General features: G+C 42.2%; 1 protein-coding gene across 3 annotated transcripts in view; it reads left to right on the forward strand.

Annotated features, from left to right (window-relative positions):
- Positions 1–4,632: 4,632 nt before the first annotated feature.
- LOC148014791 (vacuolar protein sorting-associated protein 26B-like) overlaps positions 4,633–21,971 on the forward strand; it is a 136,331-nt gene continuing 118,992 nt past the window's right edge. For all 3 annotated transcript variants that reach the window (XR_015688484.1, XM_087666120.1, XM_087666121.1), the window contains exons 1-3: positions 4,633–4,786; positions 4,944–4,999; positions 19,016–19,090. Coding sequence is in view for 2 of the 3 variants with exons in the window: in XM_087666120.1 (XP_087522246.1) it covers positions 4,997–4,999; positions 19,016–19,090 (78 nt within the window). In the remaining variant the exon portion in view is untranslated. The remainder of the gene's footprint in view (positions 4,787–4,943; positions 5,000–19,015; positions 19,091–21,971) is intronic.

The raw sequence follows: 21,971 nt of genomic DNA on the forward strand, positions 1-21,971 counted from the left end.
CTATGCGTACCATGAAATGTGATTTATTTTCCATTAGAATGAATCTTCATTGAATGTGTAGAATAATCTATATCGGGATTATATTTATGACGCGAAGGCACTCCTAAAATAATGTCACTAGATTGCAAAGGCACAACCAATAAATTTATGTGCTCAACATAATCGCCAATTTTAATTTCTAAATCATGAACTTCTTGTGTACCACTATATCTAGTACCTAAGAATGCAGCTTTTATGCGATAATGAGTTGGAACAGTACGTAAATTCAATTCTTTGACAAATTTTGCAGAAATAAAATCATGTGTACTCCCATCATCATGCAAAACAATCTTTTCTTAACCATGCACAAGACATTTCATCGTTAATAATAAATGAGGATTTGGCATACCTGGTAAAGTATCTGAAGTAGTATTGATATCATTATCATCTTTCGTGAAATCTAGCATTTCTTCATGGTATTCATCTTCAATCGCTCCCAAGCAGTTGATGTGAACAGTTGGCTTTTTGGATTGACAATTCACCGCTAGATATCCAGGTTGGTGGCACTTGTAGCAGACTATAGGTTTGGCTTTGGAAACATTATTGGTGATGGATGAGAGTTTAGGTATGTTGGGATTTGGTTGGAAAGTTGGCTTAGGATTTGGATTTATGTTTGATGGTAAAGCAGGGGGTGTGTCTAGGATTTGCAGAAAGAAGAAGGAACAAAGCGATTTTGATTGAATCTTTGAAAGTTAGAATTGAATTGCTTTGTACCAAAGTTACCGTTAGTTGGAAATTGTTGTGGTTGCTTCTCTCGTCCACGAATTTGGTCTTCAGCATCATGGGCCAAAGATATCGCATTCTCCAGAGTCGTTGGCTTGAACATGTTCACCTCCGTATAGAAGTGACAAAACAAACCAGACATAAACTTGCACTTGTGGATCGCGTCATGTACGTCTCCAAGCATTTGAAGTTGCAATAAGGTGTTCTAGAAATGCTCAGTGTATTGCGAAAAAGGCTCACGATCTCTTTGTTGTTGCTGAAGATCCCACAGTTTGATTGCTTTTTCATGGAATTGAGATGGAAGAAAATTATGCAAAAATTTCTTTTGAAAAGCCTCCCAAGTAGTAGGACAATCAATACTCTTGTGGACAACAATTCACCATAATGATGCTCTGTCCACTAAATGGTTAGTGACACACTTGAGTTTGCCTTTTTCGACATACTGTTCTTCATGGAAATAATAATTAAACTGACTAATAAAAGCGAGAATAGTTTTTCCATTACGTAGCCCATTAAAAGTACGATATTTGAAATTTCTTTTACTTATCTTGGCTTTTTTCCTAATAGATTGTGCTTCGAGTGTTGCATCGATCGTACGTCATATAACATCTTCGGGTTGTGGTCCATCTTGATCGATAGTAGATCGTTGAAGAGTAGCCAATTGAGCTTGCAAAGTTTGACGTGCTCTTCATTCCTCTTGAAGCTGCATCATAATTAGGTCCAATTTTTGCTCCACCGTTGGTTCCGGTAAATCACCTTCGGCTATACTTCCATATTTTGATCAGACATCCTGCAAAATTTCAAACAACCTCACACACTAGAAATCTTGTTAGAGGGATAAGCATTGCTCAAGGTTGGGTTTACAAGACTTGCTTTTTAAAAAAAAATATATGGCTTTTTGCGATCTTTCTTCTTTTGCAGGTACTGTAATTGATGAATGTCTTTTTCAAGTGGAAAATAGATTGTGCATGTTAGTTTGCTTTTGCTGGAAACTGTCTCTGTCAGAGTGTAAATACGAACAAGGGCTTGTTGGAGTTGCAAAACCGGTTGGGGCTTGGTTAAGTGTAAACAACCACTATAGGAAAGATTGAAAATTGGATTTTTCAGGCTTAGTGAGCTTAAAAGCTTTAAGCTTTATAAAAAGCTTAATGTCTCTTTTTGAAATTGACAGGACCAAAGGACGTCGACGGCGGATTCGGTGCCTGTGAGTACATATTGCCGCCGTCGTCGCTAAAATTCAATGTGCTTAAGCTTTAAAGCTTATAAACTTAAACTAATGAAAATTTCCTTATCTATTTCTTTGAGAAGAAAACGTATTACAAAGGAACTTCTTGAGTGGTCCTTTGTCGACAGTGAGTGGTTCACGATCCAATAGCATAGCAAGGGGTTTTTCACCGCCAAGAACACGCTAGTATTGACGGTCCATCGCGAGACTGTAGAGCCCGTTCGTTCCAGGAGCTTTGCCTTCACGCAAGATGGTAAGCGGTTAGAAGCCCTTGATCTTAGCTTCGCTCTGATACCTTGGTGCGCAAATTGGATGCTGAATGCGTATGTAGCAAGCATCGGAAGGTCCCCAAGAACAAAGAACTCTACTAAAACTCATAAAAAGCAAGAAGAGAGTTTGCATGGCATGAGGCAAAAAGACAAATTGGGTACAATCTCCCCCATGCCTTGTGTGAGCACTTCACAAGGCATGCATTTATAAATTTATTCATCTCAAAACTCAAAAATAGCCCAATTTTACAATTAGCATGCTTTGACTTTTGTGTTCGCTTTTGACCAAATAAAGAATAAAGCGATTGGGCAGCCCAAGTGTCGGGTTGTGCCCAAATATAATGTCCCCTAATGAAATATTTAAACAGTGCACCCATGCACATACAAAATAATAAATATTTATCAAACGCTTCAATAAATAAGCATGCATAAATAAATATTAGCACCACGCCTTTAATGATAAGGCGCACGTCCATTAAAAATGATAATTTCTTCTAGGTAATTTGAATACATGCTATCACCCAGTGCGAGCCCATAAAAAATGATAATTTTTTCTAGGTAATTTGAATCCACCTTGTATACGAGCCTCGGCAAATAAATATAGTTTTACAGAATCCACTGCAAAACCTCACGGAATCCACCGTGGAATATGTCTCCTGGTATCATTGAGTCACTTTGATTATAATATAGAAATTGAGTATTGAAACAAATATGGGATTTTTATAATTCAAAAAATACTTTGCGATTATGTGATTGCTCCCCAAAATATGCGGTAGAATATGGAGAATGGATACACATCAACATATATGAAAATTACCATATTAGATGAAGAAAACGATAAGTCAAATGATTCTTTTATACAAAAAAAAGGAATACTCTTTCATACAAAAGAATGTTTGGTCTGTATAGTAGCCAAGGGACTATTAGAACAAATGTAAATAAAGTTTTAAAAAATTTGCAATGAGCTAAGCATAAAATTTACCTTAATAGCCTCGTATGAGATTAATTAGCTTTAAAAATGAGAATAACTAGTAAAAAATGTTTAGAAGATAAAAGTAATAAATAATTTGATGTGATTAAATGATTTTAATATTTAATATTAATTAATTTTAATAATTAATTTTAATGAAATTTAAGTTAAATATTAAATATAATTTAAGTTGACTTTAAATAAGTAGGTAAAATAAACTTTAAACTAGACTTTAACTTAATTATTTAAAGCTTTCTTAAATTTTTACTCTAAGTAAATAAATATTAAGTTAAAATTTATTTTTCATTTGAAGTAATATACTTATAAAATATATTATAAATAATAACTTAGAGAATAGAAATAGTTCTATTTGATGAATTTATTCTTCAACTAGAGCTATTTAAGAGTAGGGGGAAACTTAGAGGATAATAGTAGCTTTATTTGATGAATTTATTATTCAAATAGACCTTTTTAGGACTAGGGGAAAACTTAAATGATAGGCCAACTTTACTTGATAAATTTATTTTTAAAGCAAAATTGTTTAGGAATATGGAAGAACTTAGAGGATAGAAAAAACTTTCCTTATATATATGAGATCCACAATGAGAATATAAATATAAAAGGCTACTAGGCCAAAAAATGGTTCTAAGTGTAAATATATGATCCACAATGAGAAGCTTTCCTGAATCCAACCTCTCCTTATGCCTTGAGGCCCACTCTTTGAGCCCATGACTCGGTTCCTACTCAAGGATGGAGGCATATAATTTGGCCAATGTGTGGCTAGTCATGAAGGTGTGATTTTTATTGGATGAGGTGGGATCCCGTGACCTAAGAATGGGTACAATGGTATTAGTGTTCTAGTTCTTGGGGAAGCCTTCACACATGGCTCTATTAAACATGTACGCCAAAAGTTTTTCCAACATAATTATAGAATATATCGGGTGCTTAGCTATTAATCCATCATGATCCTGTGTTTTACTTATGTGTAGATTGTCAATGACCTCATGCACCATGCCCTCTATGAATAAAGTAATTGATAATGGGCAAGACATCGGTGGATTTGGGAGAGGGGGCTTGTTTGATACTGTGTAAAAATTATTGCACATTGTCTCCATGTGTTAGGGGATTTGATGGGGGCATGACTGGCAGTGCTTTTTGAAAAGTCTCCACACCTCGCTAGAATCTTGGCTCAAGAATAAGCGGTACAAATCTCTCTAGAAATGGGTGAGGACTGCTCGCTTCTTTTGTTGTGTGAGGAATGTAAAGAGTACCCTTGCTTTTCTACGGAGGTAGTAGATCTTGGTGTTACCTCCCTTTGTAGATTTACTATGGTGGCACTCATCATCATATCAAGTAGTTTGATGTATCAACTAGAGAGAGAGAGAGAGAGAGAGAGAGAGAGACTCAAGTGGGCGGCGGTCACTCGACTAGGCCGGGTACGAGATTGGCCTTCGTTAACGCCTCTTCGATGGGCTGGACGGCATAAACGTCCTGAGGACAAAATCTGTGCACGTTAAAGTGATCACTCAACACTCCGCTGCGAGATCCGGGAACGAACAGGTAAATTGCCCCATCTCGCCTTACGTTATGTGTATTTCCACTTACAATCCTTGTTCCCAGTCGCGTAGGTGCTCGCAATCGTCTGAGACCTTCAGCTTCCTTCTCAGGGATTATAATCTTCTTCTTAATTGTCTTTCACATCCTCAATTTTCTGTAGGGCCTGCATTCAGGGCCTCGGAGCTGCTGAGGAAGCATTATCTCCTTCCAATCATGGTATGGTTTTAGTCATTTCTTAGAAAGTATGGCTCGTGCTATTAACTACCTTTTCCCTGTTGCATAGCAGCCCATTGCATGCAGGCATGATTTAGTTTGGCCTTTTATGAGGGATGCACGCAGGTTGCCTATGTTTTAGTCTGCATTCAAGCTGGCATCAGACATGCCTTTTTCCCTTGGATTTCATCTAAACATTTTTGAATGCTCCACTCTGCATCTAGAAAAGATCAAGCAATCCTGTTTTTTTCAATTTGGTGACTTAAACAAAAACTATTCTTGGCGTCATGGGCTTGTCATTTTACCATGTAATGTCTCCTGGTAAATACCACGTGTTTACAGGCAGCACAATAAGACGTTATTCTTTCCACAGATACAATACATGCATGCACACAGTGTGCACAATGGTCCTTATGACCAATTCAATATGTTCAGGTGCATATCAACCATTTGTGCACATGAAGTTCAACTTGAAAAATCACCACATGATACATCCATGTTACCCATGAATATATCATACATGTACATGTACGCATACATAGGTACAATCATGTGCAAAAACATTATAAAGAATCAAATAAATTTGGGTATCCAATGTTGTAAGTAATGTTTTTGTAGTGTTCTATCCCTTGACTCTCCTCAAAGCCTCTGTTTAAAAGGAAGAACTGATCTATCAAAGGCACTTGTCCAAATCTCTAGTTTTTGCACTTTGAGAATAGTCTAGCTCCGAAATCCATGCAATGCATTTTGATCATCAAAGCAGTAAAGATGCTTTGGCATCCTAGCACTAAAAAGGGGCCTCTCACTCTCAAGGGGAATGGAGCTTGTAGAGGTCAGTCTCTTGCCTTCTTGTTGCTAAAACAACTCTTGAAGAAGAATCCTCAATAAATACGGCTTGCTCGGCAAAGACAACTTGGGTACAAGTCTAGTATGGCCATAAATTGAGGAGAGTGGAAAGTCCAAGTTGGAACATGGAGAACTTCCGAAATAGAACTGGAGGAATGGTCGGGCAATAACAAAAAAGTGCCAACACCACTAATAGTCACTGAACAAATATTAGTGACAAGACCGAGGATCCTGAGATGGACGAAGATCTTGTATCAAATCTCCTTATGGAGTCATATGCCTCAAAGCTCCACTATCAATAAGCTAAGGTCTCTCGGATGACAAAGCATCCACTGAAGAAAGCTCCTCCCACACATGGATATGAAGGAACACAAATTCATGGGGAATAGCTGGTGTAGAGGTAGAGGAAGGCTCAGATGATTTAGCTCCATCCTTTGCTCCTAGACAAAGGTGAGGGTACTTCTTTCAATGTTTCTCCTCAGGATGTGGCCCCTTCCCATAGTGCAGGCATCTTGGCTTCTCTCAGTTTGTGTTAGAGCTTGAAGAATTCTCCTATTTCTCCTTCTTGGGCTTGGCCTTTGTTTTCTCCTTATTCTTCTCCCCTCTGTACTTGTAGTAAAAGCTTTCATGAAATCATGCAGAGCTAGTCACTTCTTTGATTGGAAAGCTTCTCTTGCATATATAGAGCTATGTGATAGTGAAGAGTTTTTCATTGCACCACTTGAGGGTTATGATGTATTTCTTGGTATGCCTTGGTGCATATAGTGATCAACTCCCATGCCAAAGCAATTACTATTCAGGATAGGGGTAAGGCCTATACCTTGGATGTAAAATTGAAAGGGGTTTAGGGTTTAGGGTTTAGCTATTTCTAAAGTCACTTCCAAGATAGTTATTGCTTTGAAAGTCACTTATAGGATAGTTATTGCCAGAAAGGCCGGAGGATCACGCCATAGATTTGATCCTTGGCAGTAGCTCTCCATATAAGCCACTATACAGGGTGAGTGCAGCCTAGCAGGACAAGATAATGAGCTGTTAGAAAAGGGGCTGATTCAGCCCAACTTATGAAGATATGCTAGGATTTTGCATTAAGAAAGCATAGAATGTACGAATACAACTAACACACAATAACTTAGACAATAATGCAATAAACGAAAAACACAAATAGAGAAGAAATAGAACTCTGCCAATAGCCAGTGGCTCTTTGTTAGAAGTGGATGCAACAATGGAAGCATAAACAAACGTTGTAATAAACTATTGAACACAAGGATGGAAGAGAAAAGTGTGAGACTGAGAGGATCAAAGCTCAGCTGAGAGTGCAGTAGACAATGTGTAGAGTGAAGCACGACACCCAATGCAATAGATTGAAAGAGTATAAGGTGAAAGTACAAAGTACAACCCTTAAACCTTAGGGTTGTAGGGGATGTTCACACTCGAACATGATAAGTGCCCATAAGTGTGTAACATAAGCACATACGAAATAAGAGAATAAGTGTGGGGGAAAAAACCTCTCATTCCAAAAGTAAAAAGTGCCCCAGTGTCCTACTGATCATCGACACTCCTCTGTGAGCATAGGTGTGAGTGAAACCCAACAAACCCCCCTGGAGTGAAGAGTGATAAAAAATACAAGGATCATCCACCACCAAAGGAGATCAAATTTAATGCATTGCGAAATGCTTCATATTTGTTACGAGGAAGAGCTTTGGTGAAGATGTTTGCCACATTACTGGTGGTAGGACAATAGACAAGGCTGATGTCACCTGCAAGTAGCCCCTCTCTGACAAAGTGATAATGTATCTCAATGTGTTTCGTACATGCATGAAACACTGGGTTTCGTGCCACTGCAATGGTACTCTGACTTGTCAGTGAACAAAGGAGTAGGCTCCGTAACAGACACATCTAGATCAAGTAGCAAGCGTCTAATCCATACACATTCAATTGTGGTAGTGAAAGCTGCCTTGTATTCAGCTTCATATGATGATGTGGCAATAGCGGATTGTTTCTTGCTAAGCCAAGATATGCAAGATGAGCGAAGAAGAAACAATTTCCACTTGTGGAGTAACGCGAATCATAATTACCAGCCCAATCAGAATCAGTGTAAGCATGTAACTGCAGTGGTTCCCCCTTGGCATAAAGCAATTCAAGAGATCTAGTATCTTGCAAGTAACGAAAGACATGCTTAATAGCTTGCCAATGTGACATGTGTGGCTGATGCATATATCTGCTCAAGACTGAAACTGCAAACTGTATGTCCGGCCTAGTGTTGCATAGGTAAATAAGACATCCAATTGTTGGAGCATATGTGTGTATATCAATTAAATCACTATCATAATGTAATGACAGCTTTAGTCCAGGTTCTATTGGTGTACAGACTGGCTTGCAATCCTTTAAGCCAAACTTCCCAAGAAGTTTACCAATGTATCTTGAATGTGATAAACCAATACCTTTAGCATCATGTATGAACTGAATGCCCAAGTAATAATGCAAAGACCTCAAGTCAGACATCTCAAAAGTTTGCTGCAAATTTTGTTTAAATCCTGAAATGTGAGCAGCATGTGTCCTTGTAAGCAAAAGATCATCAACATGTAGACAAATGATCAGCATGGATCCCCCCTCTTTACATACGTAAAGGGTAGACTCAGATGAGCTGTTTATAGACCTTTGGCTGAGTAAAAAGGCATCAATCTTTGCATACCAAGCTCTAGGAGCTTGTTTCAAGCCATATAAAGCCTTTTTCAGCTTGCAAACCAAGTGTTCGGATCCCTCAACTGAAAACCAATGGGTTGCTGTGTTAGAGAGATCACAGCCAGGCAGGTTTCAGCCTGGTGCAGTCCAGTCGGACTGCATGCAGTCGGACTGCCACGTGGCAGTCCGACCCTGCAGCAGGCAGTCGGCTGCATTTAATGCAGCCGACTGGCTATTTTTGGCGCCCCATTCCAGGCAGTTTTTCGGCTATATATTGCCGACGTTTTCAGCAGTCTGGCCACTCTACTCTGTCGCAGATTACAGACCGGTGCCGTGCAGATTTCTGTCTCTGTTCACAGATTTCAGACAACAGACAGTGCAGACTGCAGCAGATTTCGAGGTGGACAGCAGGTCGCATCGTCGAGGTGGAGACACGCAGTCCAGCGCACTGCGCCCGTGTATATCTTTGTATTCAGCATTCTTTATACAGCAGATCTTCATTGTACACTGTCTCTTTCTCTCCCTTTTTCTCTCTGCGTTCTCTCTCTCTCAGTCCTACGCTTCCGCACCGCTGCACTCTGACATGGTATCAGAGCAGTGTTTGAGGGCTGACTGAGCGCAGAATCAACCTGAAGAGGAGTTTCCATCGCGACACAAATTTGCGTTTTTTGCGTTTAAGGGCAGACAGGAGGGCTGCGCCTTGGAACAAGGCTGAAACGAGTGTGGGCGCACAGGAAAGAAGTACAGGTGGTGGATTTGCTTCTGTTTACTGCTGTTTGACGTGGAGGAAGTTTGAGTTTTCAACCTAAAAGTGCAGGTTTTGCTTTTTTATCGCCTCCGGCGGGTGAAGAAGCTTCGGGACGCGGAAGAGCCTTAGCAGGCTGAGTTTACCCAGTCAGAGGGGGCTGCTTTTGCGTTTGAGAAGGCATTGCAGGTGAAGATGTCTACAGAGATGGACTTGGAGTTCCAGGCGATTATGGACCGGAAGGTGCCTGTCCTACCGGCTCTTCCTACAGATCAGAAGCTCGACGGCGACAGCTACCGCATTTGGCGCGTTATGATGTTGGCCATTCTTGAGTCCTATGATTTGGCGGAGTTGGTACAGGAAGATATTGACCGGCCTTCGGTAAGAGATGAGTCCAAACTCTCTTCCGATGCTCGTGCGGAGTTGGCCAGGGCCCAGTCTCATTGGGACAAACTGAATGCCAGGATTCGACCCTTTCTCTTTCTATCATGCACTACAGCCGTGATCGCTCACATCGAGCACTTGACGGTGGCTCGTGAGATATGGCTGGAGCTTGATCAAATTTACAATCGGATGACCCTGATGAAGAGGGTTTCTTTGGAGGTACAGATGCGGACCTTGTCCATCAATAAGTCTTCTTCGCTAAGGGAACGCATTAACAAGCTAAGGCAGCTACAGATGCAGGTTCAGAATGCGGGGAAGCCAATTTCCTCCGAAGACATGGCGATTACACTCTTGTCCCAGTTGCCGCCACGATTCGGTACATTTTACTCTGCCCTTATTGCTTCGGGGCGAGAGTCTACTCTTCGGTGGGAAGAGTTGGTTCCTATGGTCTTGGACCAAGAGGAACAGTTAAAGGGACAGAATGCTTCCAAGACGGAGGCGTTGACAGGTCAAGCCTCTCAGAAGAAGGGGAAGGACCAAAAGAAGAAGAAGGGGGATAACAAGTCCAAGAAGGACAAGGAGAAGGACAAGGACAAAGACTCCACATGCCATATTTGTGGAAAGACTGGCCATTGGAAGAAGGATTGCCCTGACAAAGACTCGAAGGACACCAAGAAGAAGGAAACCAAGGATTCTGGAGCGGTGGCTGCACCCTCATCAGCTGCATTTCTACATTTAGTTGTCATTGAGGACGCTTCACCGAATGCTTCTGATGCTGCGATGGCGGCTCCCCAATCTCGAGAGTGGATTATTGATAGTGGTGCCTCACGGCACATGACTCCTTCATCAGATGGTGTTGCCCAGCTGCGACCTTCGCGTGGGCAGGTTCTCATTGGAGACAGCTCTTCAGTTTCTATTGCAGGTCGGGGTAAGATGCAGCTTATTCCGGATGGACGAGGTGGCACCCATACCTCAGAGGTTTTGCATGTACCAGGATTGGGGTACCATCTCCTTTCAGTTCATAAGATTTGCTCCCTTGGTCTTTTGGTGGAATTTGACAGTTCTACTGTGCGAGTCCTTGATCGTGAATCGAGGAAGGTTCTATCATCTGGATATGAGGAGAACGGCATTTACAAACTGAAGTCTTCCACTGCCCTCTCTTCTCTTCTTCTTACCTCACAGTCACAGTCTGAATTATGGCATGCTCGGTTTGGTCACCTGAACTATGACTATCTTTGGAAGGCGTCACGTGGACAGCTTGTTCGAGGGTTGCCGGATATAGTGGTGAGCCAGCATCCATGTGTCTCCTGCATACGGGGGAAGCAGCATCGGGATGCCATTCCCCACACAGCTTCGCGGCGGTCTACTTCACCGATGGAGCTAGTATCTACGGATCTATGTGGCCCTATGAGGAATGAGTCCCTGCGTGGGAGCTCGTACTTCATGCTGATCGTGGATGACTATAGCAGGATGACATGGGCCTATTTTTTGACACTAAAATCAGAAGCTTTCTCGCACTTCAAGGATTGGCTTCTCTTTGAGGAGAACCGATCAGGCCGGAAGTTGAAGACCTTGCGATCCGACAAGGGAGGTGAATTTGTGTCTAATGAATTTGCTCGGTTTTGTGCAGATAGAGGAATTCACCAGGAGTTTGCCAATACCAATACTCCTCAAGAAAATGGTATTCTAGAACGGAAGAACCGCAGTGTGATCGAGATGGCGCGCACCGTGATGGAGCACCGACAGACCCCTCAGGTTCTGTGGGCCGAGGCTGTGGCTACTGCAGTCCACATCCTTAATCGATCCCCTACTTCGGCCGTGGAAGGGATGACTCCATTTGAGGCTTATTTTGGGACGAAGCCAGATGTTTCTTACTTTCGGGTCTTTGGGTGTGATGCCTATGTTCACATTCCCAAGGCTCACTGTGACAAATTTGAAGCGGCTTCCCGAAAACAGGTATTTGTTGGCTACAGCTCCCAGTCCCAAGGCTACCGACTGTATGATCCCGTCAAGCGGGATGTATATACTAGCCGTGATGTGCGGTTTGTGGAGGTTCCGGCTTCTTCAACGGGTGAGGAGCATCCTGTTCTTGGAGATCCAGGGGAGAGTTTGGCTCCTTCTACAGTTCCACTGGAGCCTGTGCCGTTTGATTATGATTCTGTTTCTGACACAGAGTCTACTGTTCCACCGGATCCTTCTGAGGAGTTACCACCGGTGGACATTCCAGAGCCTCTACTGATGGAGAACGACAAGGGAAGGTTCGGCCTCCTCCTTGCTGGGCCCGTGACACACTCTGTGATTCAGGGATCGAGGGGGTTCCTGAGGAGTGGGGACCGCAGGATGGTCCGCGGCGGTCACGGAGGCACCAGGCGCATTCTTCGGAGCTTGTTTGCTCCAATTATTGTTTGATGTCTCGAGTTATGCAGGATCGAGAGCCCACCTCCGTGAAGGAGGCTTTACAGTCCGCCCCATGGAAGAAAGCTATGGAAGCTGAGTTGGAGGCTATTGAGAGGAATGGCACTTGGTCACTTGTGCCACGCCCCCCGAAGAAGAAGGTGATTGGAGTTAAGTGGGTCTTCAAGACCAAATATCTCAGTGATGGTACTTTGGATAAGCACAAGGCTCGCCTTGTTGCTAAGGGTTTTGCCCAGCGCCCAGGGATTGACTGTCATGACACCTTTGCCCCTACAGCTCGTATGGCAACCATTAGAGCTGTTCTTGCTTTGGCTGGCCATAGGAGATGGCCTGTTTATCAGCTGGATGTGAAGTCGGCCTTCCTGAATGGTGATTTGAAGGAGGAGATCTACGTTGAGCAGCCTCCTGGCTTTGGTTCTTCAGATGGGAAAGTCTACAGGTTGAAGAAGGCCCTGTATGGTCTCAAGTAGGCCCCGCGAGCTTGGAACGAGAAGATTGATTTGTTCCTCCAGACTCAGTTGGGATATCGGCGGTCCAAGGCCGATCCGCAGCTGTATGTTCACACTTCCGAGGATGGTTGTGTGCTGTTTGTATTATATGTTGATGATTTGATTGTCACAGGTGATGATGCACAGCAGGTCCAGGACACAAAGTCAGCTTTACATCAGACGTTCGAGATGACGGATTTGGGGCTACTCCATTTCTTTTTAGGACATGAGATTTATCAGTCTCAGAGGGGGATTTTTCTCTCCCAACAGAGATATGTACAGGAGCTCTTGGTGTCTTTTGAGATGGAAGATTGTCGGGCCCTCTCTACTCCTATGGATCCGAACTGGAAGGCCACTTCCCATTCAGCTTCTCCTTTGGCGGATGCTTCCCGCTATCGACAGTTGATAGGGTCCTTGATTTGGCTTCTCAACACGAGGGTTGATCTATGTTTTGCTGTTGGGCTCTTGGCAGGGTTCATGAGTGAACCTAAGACGGTGCATTGGCAGGCTGCTCAGAGGATACTTCGGTATCTGAGGGGGACGTCTGATTTGGGGATTCATTACCCCGCAGGGACAGATGGGTCAGATCTTGTACTTGCAGGTTGGAGCGACTCGGATTGGGCTGGTGACGTGGACCACAGACGGTCTACAACAGGTTACTGCTTTACTTTGGGTGCAGGTGTTATTTCATGGAGTAGCAAGAAGTAGCCCACGGTAGCCCTTTCGTCTACTGAGGCGGAGTATCGGGCCGCATCTTCCACCACATGCGAGGTTGTGTGGCTTCGGAGATTGTTGGAGGAGCTTGGGTGCCCCCAGACTCGTCCTACATTGCTGCGATGTGACAATGAGAGTTGCATTGCCTTGGCAAGAAATCCTGTTTTTCATGCCCGGACGAAGCACATTGAGATCCAGTACCACTTCATCCGAGAAAAGCTTCTGGATGAAACCATCACTGTGGAGTATTGCAAGACGGAGGATAATCTTGCGGATTTGTTTACGAAGGCGCTTTCTCAGGCTCTACTTCGGCAACATTCCAGATCCCTCAGGCTTCTGCCCTGCCCAGGCTCTGAGAGGGGGTGTTAGAGAGATCACAGCCAGGCAGGTTTCAGCCTGGTGCAGTCCAGTCGGACTGCATGCAGTCGGACTGCACAGTCGGACTGCCACGTGGCAGTCCGACCCTGCAGCAGGCAGTCGGCGACTGGCTATTTTTGGCGCCCCATTCCAGGCAGTTTTTCGGCTATATATTGCCGACGTTTTCAGCAGTCTGGCCACTCTACTCTGTCGCAGATTACAGACCGGTGCCGTGCAGATTTCTGTCTCTGTTCACAGATTTCAGACAGCAGACAGTGCAGACTGCAGCAGATTTCGAGGTGGACAGCAGGTCGCATCGTCGAGGTGGAGACACGCAGTCCAGCACACTGCGCCCTTGTATATCTTTGTATTCAGCATTCTTTATACAGCAGATCTTCATTGTACACTGTCTCTTTCTCTCCCTTTTTCTCTCTGCGTTCTCTCTCTCTCAGTCCTACGCTTCCGCACCGCTGCACTCTGACATGCTGTACATATACTTCTTCGTGAAGTTCCCCATGTAAAAATGCAGTTTTAATATCTAACTGATGCACAGTCCATCCATAATGGGCAGCCAAAGCAACCATAGGCCTAATGGTAGTCATTCGGGAGGTAGGAGCAAATGTCTCCTCATAGTCAATGCCTTTCTTGTGTGCATAGCCCTTAGCTAGAAGCCCTGCCTTATATTTGTCAATGGATCCATCTGCATTCCTTTTCAGCTTGTAGACCCATTTTGTTCCAATGGCTTTCTTCCCAAAGGGCAAAGATATTAAATCCCATGTTTGATTCTTAATGATAGAATCAAATTCAGCTTGCATTGCTGCCATCCAATGCACACTATGTCATGCCTCCTCAAAACATTTAGGCTCCTCATCATCAACTGTACTTGCTGCCATAACAAACTCCATGGTATGTGCAATATCATGCATACGAGCTTGCCTTCTAGTATGACTAGCAATGGGTGCATCCAGATGACTATCTTTTTTCATAGTCTGTAAATGCCATCTAGGCATTTGTCTTGCCTCCTGACTGTGCACAAGCTCTTGTTGAATATTCAGATCAGCCAATGGCTGATTTTCTGCATTTTCTAATGAAGCAGCTGGCTGAACATTAAGTTCACTTGGTGAAACTCCAGGTGAATCACCAAATGAAATGGGCAGCAGCCCCTTAAATACATCATAGGCAGCTTGATACGTGTCAAAACCAGCAAGGGATAATTTTGATTTTTCATCAAAGAGTACATTCCTATTGACAAATACCTTTTTAGAGAGGGGATCATAGAGTCTGTAGCCTTTGCTCTCACTACTATATCCCACAAAAATGCATTTGATAGCCTTGTTATCCAACTTTTTTCTGAGTACTTGAGTAATGTGTGCATATGCAAGACACCCAAAGGTACGAAAGTGCCCAACAGAAGGTTTCCGGCTGTTCCAAGCCTCAAAAGGCGTAACATTCTTTAATGCTTTGGTGGGGTATTTGTTTAAAACATGGCAAGCACACATTATGGCTTCCATCCAAAAATTGTGTGGCAAGCTCTTTGCTTTCAGCATATATCTGGCCATCTCCATGAGTGACTGATTCTTCCTCTTTGCAACCCCATTCTGCTGTGGAATATAAGCAATAGTGAACTGGTGAACAATGCCCTTTTGCTTCAAAAAAAAATTCAGCATAGAGGACATATTTTCCCCTCCTCAGTCCGAACGGAGAGTTTTTATTTTACAGCTAGATTGGTTCTCAACAAGTGCTACAAAAGCCAAAAATACATCATACACTTTTGACTTTTTAACCATAGAATAGACCCAACAGAAGCATGTAAAGTCATCAATAAAAGTCACAAAATAGTAACATCCACCCAATGACTTTGTTTGCATAGGGCCACATACATCTGAATGCACTAACTGTAACTTGGCTGTGGTTCTAAAAGCAACATCATGAGGAAACGAAACCGATGCATTTTTCCTAAAATATATCCTTCGCACAAGTGCTTAGGGGGTCTCTCCAAAAGAGGCAATCCATCTACATGTAAGAGCATCAAGCTACTATAGTTCACATGCTCCATGCGAGCATGCCATAACTCTGCCTGTAATATAGTAGGAGTAAGAGTGGATGCTAAGTATGCTGACTGATCAACTGAAAGAGCATCCAACTCATATAATCCATGACATAAAGTGCCAGTCAAGACCAAAGTCATGTGTTCCTTATCTCTTACCATGTATCTGTCATCATCAAAGGTGACTTATAATCCACAACATGCCAAAGAAGAAATAGATAGCAAATTCTTCTTTATACCTGGCACAAACAAAGTATCTTGTAGACGGAGAATAGAGCCATCAATGGCTGTGAGCACAATCTCCCCAATATCTCTAACAGGATATGATGCATTGTTGGCACATTGTACAAACTTGCCAATTGGAGCTACACCAACAGAAGCAAATAATTCTTTGTGAGATGTGATGTGCCTAGAAGCACCACTATCAAAAAACCAAGTGCCTGTATCCTTAGTAGAGCTAAATGCTCTCTCAGCCCAAGAAGAGTCATAACTGCATGTGTAAAAGCAATAGTCCCTGTTTGCAACAAAGGACGCTGACTCAGTAGCAGTGGAAGGAGCATTAGAAACAGACACTTCTTTTTCTTCTCCTTCGCGATGCGCTTTCTACACTCAGTGATGTAATGGCCTGGCTTCTTGCAATAATGGCATGTTCCCTTCTTGGCTTGCATACCCCCTTGTTTTTTATTACCCTATGAAGTGCCTGAAGTTCCAGAGCTCTGCGGAGCATTCTTTACTTGGTTGCTTTTGCCCTTCTGTCTTGCCATAAAAGCCTGCTCAAAGGTTAGAACATCAACACCACTGCTTCTTCTTGTTTGCTTCTCCTCTAGAAGCAAAATGACAAAGTGAAGAAAAGTAATCAACTGTGGGGCAATCCTCATGGTGAGGTTGAGGGCTGTATGAAAAGCCAAGTACGAAGGATGTAATGAGTTCAATGTAGTAGATATCAGCTGTGCATCTGAGTAGTACTTATCGACATTCATAAGTTGCTCATGCAAGTCCTGAATTTTGTTCAAGTGATTCTGCATATAATCACCCTCATCCATCTTCAATGTCTCAAGCTCTTTCTTTAAGAAAGAGATGCGGGTCTCATTCTTACTAGCAAACATCTGCTTCAAAGTTAGCCAAACTTCTCGTGAAGAAGTTGTAGACCGAATGTGAGGAATGATGGACCGAAAGCTATGAATAGGGCTGAGATGAACACAATTAGGCTGGAAACAAAATATTTATGGATGCAAATGATGGGTTGGACCATGAGAGCTCTTTGTCTCCGTCCGAGCTCTCAGCCAAGAGAAAATATGAATGAATGCTGAATGCTAACATCCCCTCTCAGTGTTAGCAGATATGTGTGTCTATGTCTTCTGTCTGTATGGTCATCTCCTATCTATGAACCTTAGTCTTTGTCCTTCAATTTATCTTTTCTAGGCATTTTAGGTGAGGTTCTTCCTGCTAGTGGCAGCATGGGTGGGCAGACCTGGGTGGCCTCATTCAGACCAGGCAGCAGCATTTGACTGGTCCGACCTGCATTTAAATGCAGGTCAGCCAGTTTTCTAGACAGTGGGCTATTTATTCCAGCCCTAGCATTTGCATCATCTTTATTCCAGCCTCCCTTGTCATCATTGTGTCCACCTCCTGCCTCCATTTTGTACCCTCATTGATGCTTATGAGCTGCGTGAAGGGGCTGAGAGTTGCAGCCTTTTGTACTCCATGTTCAGCCTGATCTGTTCCTTCGATTAACAATATTCATCATGTCTCCATCTTGTCCTCATTCCATGTTCATGTTTTTCTGCTGCATACTCTTACACTCAGATTCTAGGAGTGGCTGAAGGCCAAGGAGGTGCATATGATGAAGCATCAAAGATTGTGGGAGACGCTTCACGAAGATGTCCACTTCATTGTAAATGTGAAGCAGATGAAATTCAGGTTGAATGCTTACATAGTAGGATAGATGCATGTGAATGCTCACCAACAATGACTATCAATGATCTGCAAGTTGTCAAAGGTTATTAGAAACCAGCTCATAGCAATTGCATGAGAGGAACGATGTGCTCTGCGGTAGGTTAACCAAGAGACTATAGAGCTTGTTGCAGCCTCAAGTGGATCATAGCAGGTAAGTTTGGCTTGATTGGAATGTTTTAAAGGAGTTTGAAGGACCTAGGCTTGCAAGTTATCATTCAAAAGGAAATTCCTTGTATGGAGGTGCATGCTTGGTGTCTTTTCTTGAAGTTCCATACTTGCTAGAAGAAGGATTATGTTAGCTACTAGTAATTGTTGTCAGACGACCAATGAGAGTACGTCCCATGTATTCTAGTATTGTCAGCATATTAAGTGCTCATATTGTATAACTTGCCTGCTGGATTGGCTGCATAGAGTTGTCCTCTTGAGAACACTTTGGGACCTTGAGTCTTTGCACTAGTCTCTCTTTTCATTAGTATTTTGGAGTTATCTTGGGCTACAACCTTTGTTGAGTGTTAGCCATGTTTTACTTTTATCATGAATACAATTGTCTTTTTCCTTCAAACTTATACATCATTTAACTGCCATTGGTGATTTGTGTGGGGTATGTTTTGGTGCAAGCGTATGTGGATGTTTCCTTTTTCATGTCTAGAAATGATACCCAGGATATCAAGTTGTTGATCCAAGCATTGGAGACTTTTGGATTGGCTGCTGGTCTGAAAGTTAACTTTTGCAAATCAAAACTACTTAGCATGTCAAAATGTCAATCGATAGTTTGCTATTGCCTGGAAAGCCTCCTTCCAGGAATATTATTGCTTGTCATTTATCATACCCTTTAATATGGATTATGTCTCTTAAGAAAATGTATGAGTGGGTCATGCAAAATTTACTTGTTAAATATTCTACTCGAAACTATCAACATGATCTTGTTCACCTTTGAATAGTACAGTCTACTGCCTATCATTTGGCAAGAAGCATGTATAGATGTATTTTATGTCTATGGTGGTGAGCTCTTGTGGAAAATAAAAATGCTGAAGAGAATGGGATTATACTGTTGGCCATTGATAAGTTATGCCCTCTGGAATTACATGGGGCCTTTGGTATCATTCTCATGGGCTAGCAAATAGTCTTTTTCAGCCAGTGAATTTGTGGAGCAAAATCAAGTGTGGTCTTGAATGTTGACTATGTACCAGAATGTGCATCAAAGCCTTTGAAAATTGGACTGTTCCTTTTTTTTTGGGGGGGGACGGCGGCTACGTGCTCATTTTTATTTGTGCACCAGTGCACACATTAACTATCTGATGTTTTGTATGGTTGACAAACTTTATGTTATTGCACTGGATATGATTTTGAGAAATGATTCTCTTAACTTTTCAGCCTTGTGACAGAATTATCTTGTTGGAGCTTTCAAGCAGCCATGTACAGTCTCAATCAAGTTTACAGATGCAGAAACACGAAAGCAGGCAAGTAGATTTGGCGATAAGTACTGATCTTTCATGGTATTTTTGTCAACATGAAAAAGAGCAAGATTGCGTGCAAGAGATGGAGCAACACAATTTTTGAATATACAAATGTGATGTTTTGATAGAAATGAAAAACAAAGAAATGTTCATGTTTGATATGAAAGAAAAGAAAAGAAATGTTGATTGATGTAAATACATTCTCGAATCCCATAGAGCCTCCAACATACGAATTATGCTGCTGGTTAGTCTCTGATCAGACTTTAAGTGTGAGTCTGTTTTTGATCTGGAGCTGGCATGGTTGCACTGGTGGGTTTGCTTGTGCACACCTGCTAGAGCCATCTTTTTATTTTACAACATGCAAGTGGTAGTAAGGTATTTGAGTTATTTTCTACAACATGTCCTTTTTCTGATTTTGGAGCCTTCGATCCGATTTTTGTGTGAATGTCCGATTGGACAGATGGCCTAGTCCAATTCCGATTATGAAAATTGGATATTCCTGATCAGATCGAATGGTGTGATTCCATCCGATGGACTTTGGTGTGAATGTCCAATCGGACAGATAGCCTAGTCCGATTCCGATTTTGAAAATTGGATGTTCCTGATCAGATTGGATCATCCGATCCCATCTACGTAAACACACAACACAGCACTAAATCGATGTGTTTGGGTTCGATTCTCAACCCCATGGTCCTGCAAACTCTAGACATAATCGATGACATATAAACAATTGAGGTAGCTCACCTGTCGGCATCGTTTACACTCAAAAGATTAAGCTTTAGTACGAATTTAAAAAACCCATGTCTGAATAAGCAAATGGAAGCATCCAGGTATCTCATGCTTGGGGTGTGGCAATATAGGCATTCCACAGACTCCACTTTCCAATTGTGGCACTGCTTACATATCTGGGTCTATGTGGTGGAACTTCAACCCATAGCACATGCTGAGACCTTCAGCCAATACCTGGGAAGTAATGCTGATATCTATGAGTATTGACTGAATAGTCTGTAATGGTTGAACTTGTGATGCCCATAGCCATGGCTGCTTCACGAGATTTATGCCCATAGCCATCCCTAGAGGTCCATGCTACTTCAGAAAAGTTATGCTCATGGCCATCCAAGAGATCCACATTGGTGACAAATCCTAATCATGAGAAAGCATTCATAGTAAAGAAATGTCCATTCAGTGCCCTTCACTCTGCATACCAAACCAAATGTACGGACATTTGTACGATTGCTGTTGCCATATTATACCTGTAATACAGCTGTACAGCTCTTTGGAAAGATTCATAATGGTTGCATTTTGTCGCTTTACAATTTAACTATGTGCTAAGAGGATAAAGTTGAGAGCTAGCAGCTTAAACTCTATTGAAATATGCGCCTTTGTCAAAAGCAAACATGTTTGCCTTTTTATGTCTTGGAGATCATATTTGTATAGGATTCAGGGTGTGCTCTCGTGCAACTGTCTCTTAGACCCCTGTGACCTGTAAACTGCAAGAGAAATGCTGTGCTCAGCGAAGCGTAAAGCTGACCTGCACATTGCAAATTGCATTGTTCAATGAAGGAAAAAGCTGAGAATTGATGACTATTCATGCCAAACGAACAACATGGAGCACCTATGTCCAAGGGCTAGTCTCTTAGTAGCTGTTTGCAAGTTCAGTAGTGAGGTACTAATCAAGCATTTATTTTATCTTTAAAAGTAAAAATTGTATATATAAGCAATGGGCATGCTTCAATCCATATGACATCTTAAAGAGAGTGTAGAGGAACCTTTTTCATAAGAACCAGGTTTTTTTGAAAGTGCTCAATGGGCTTTGTGCTAGCTTTGTTATAAAGCTAAGTTCTGAATCAAGGAAGAGATAATCTTGCCCATTAATGCTAAGCAACACCTTATTTGACAATCCAATGCAAAGCTCACATACTACCCACATGCGAACCTTAAGCCCATCATCGTTAAGGGTGTGAATGATGTCTTTCCATTTGCTGCTCATGAGGTTTGTGCAGTGTACATGCAAGAACCTCAAACAGCATAACACACACACCACGCCCAAAAACACCACAGGAACACTTCCTTAAAGCAATTCCCCTTTATCTCAATCATTCCAGGTGACAAATTTGATTTTTCCTTTTTGGTGTCAAGTTGTCCTTTTGATTTCTGACATTTGTCCTTGTCTGTGGAGTGTGTTGTTAATTCCAGTTTTCACTTTTTGTAAATGTGGATAACAATTCAATGGTCGTTAAGGTTCTCAATCATTCCAGGTGTTATTTTGCTGTAGCTTGGACCTCATCCAATCTCAGTGTTAACCTCAATTCTAGATGGCGGAAAAATGAAGAAAAAAGCATAGTTTCTTGGCATTTTATGTCTATTTCTTGTATTTTCAGTTTAATGGCTTCCTGTGGGAATTAGCTTATTTACATTTGTTAGAATATCAAGCTCCTGCTACTCTTGAGTCAGTCTATCTTTATGTGTGTGACCTGGCGACATTAGATAGATACAGCTGTACATGTGTGTGAGCGATCTTGGAGGTGAAGCCCTCCACCATCTCCTCTCTTCTTTTTCTCTTCTCTCGTCTCGGGCATGGCTATGGAGGATGGAGCTTGGAGGATAAAGTGAGCTAGCCTTATGGTGTACTACAAGCCATTGTCTCTTTAAATAATGCTCCTATCCCTAAATCTTGAGTAGAGTCAACCCACGCGATTTCCTTATACTCTTTTATTTATTTTTACTTTTTGGTGTCAAGTTGTCCTTTTGATTTCTGACGTTTGTCCTTGTCTGTGGAGTGTGTTGTTAATTTCAGTTTTTACTTTTTGTAAATGTGGATAACAATTCAATGGTCGTTAAGGTTTAGATATTGGATATATTTTTCTTACTTGGTGGCCATATA

Source organism: Lygodium microphyllum, chromosome 24 (genome assembly GCF_053477565.2).
Source record: "Lygodium microphyllum isolate KBCC chromosome 24, Lygodium_microphyllum_v1.1.10, whole genome shotgun sequence".
NCBI classification, from domain to species: domain Eukaryota; kingdom Viridiplantae; phylum Streptophyta; class Polypodiopsida; order Schizaeales; family Lygodiaceae; genus Lygodium; species Lygodium microphyllum.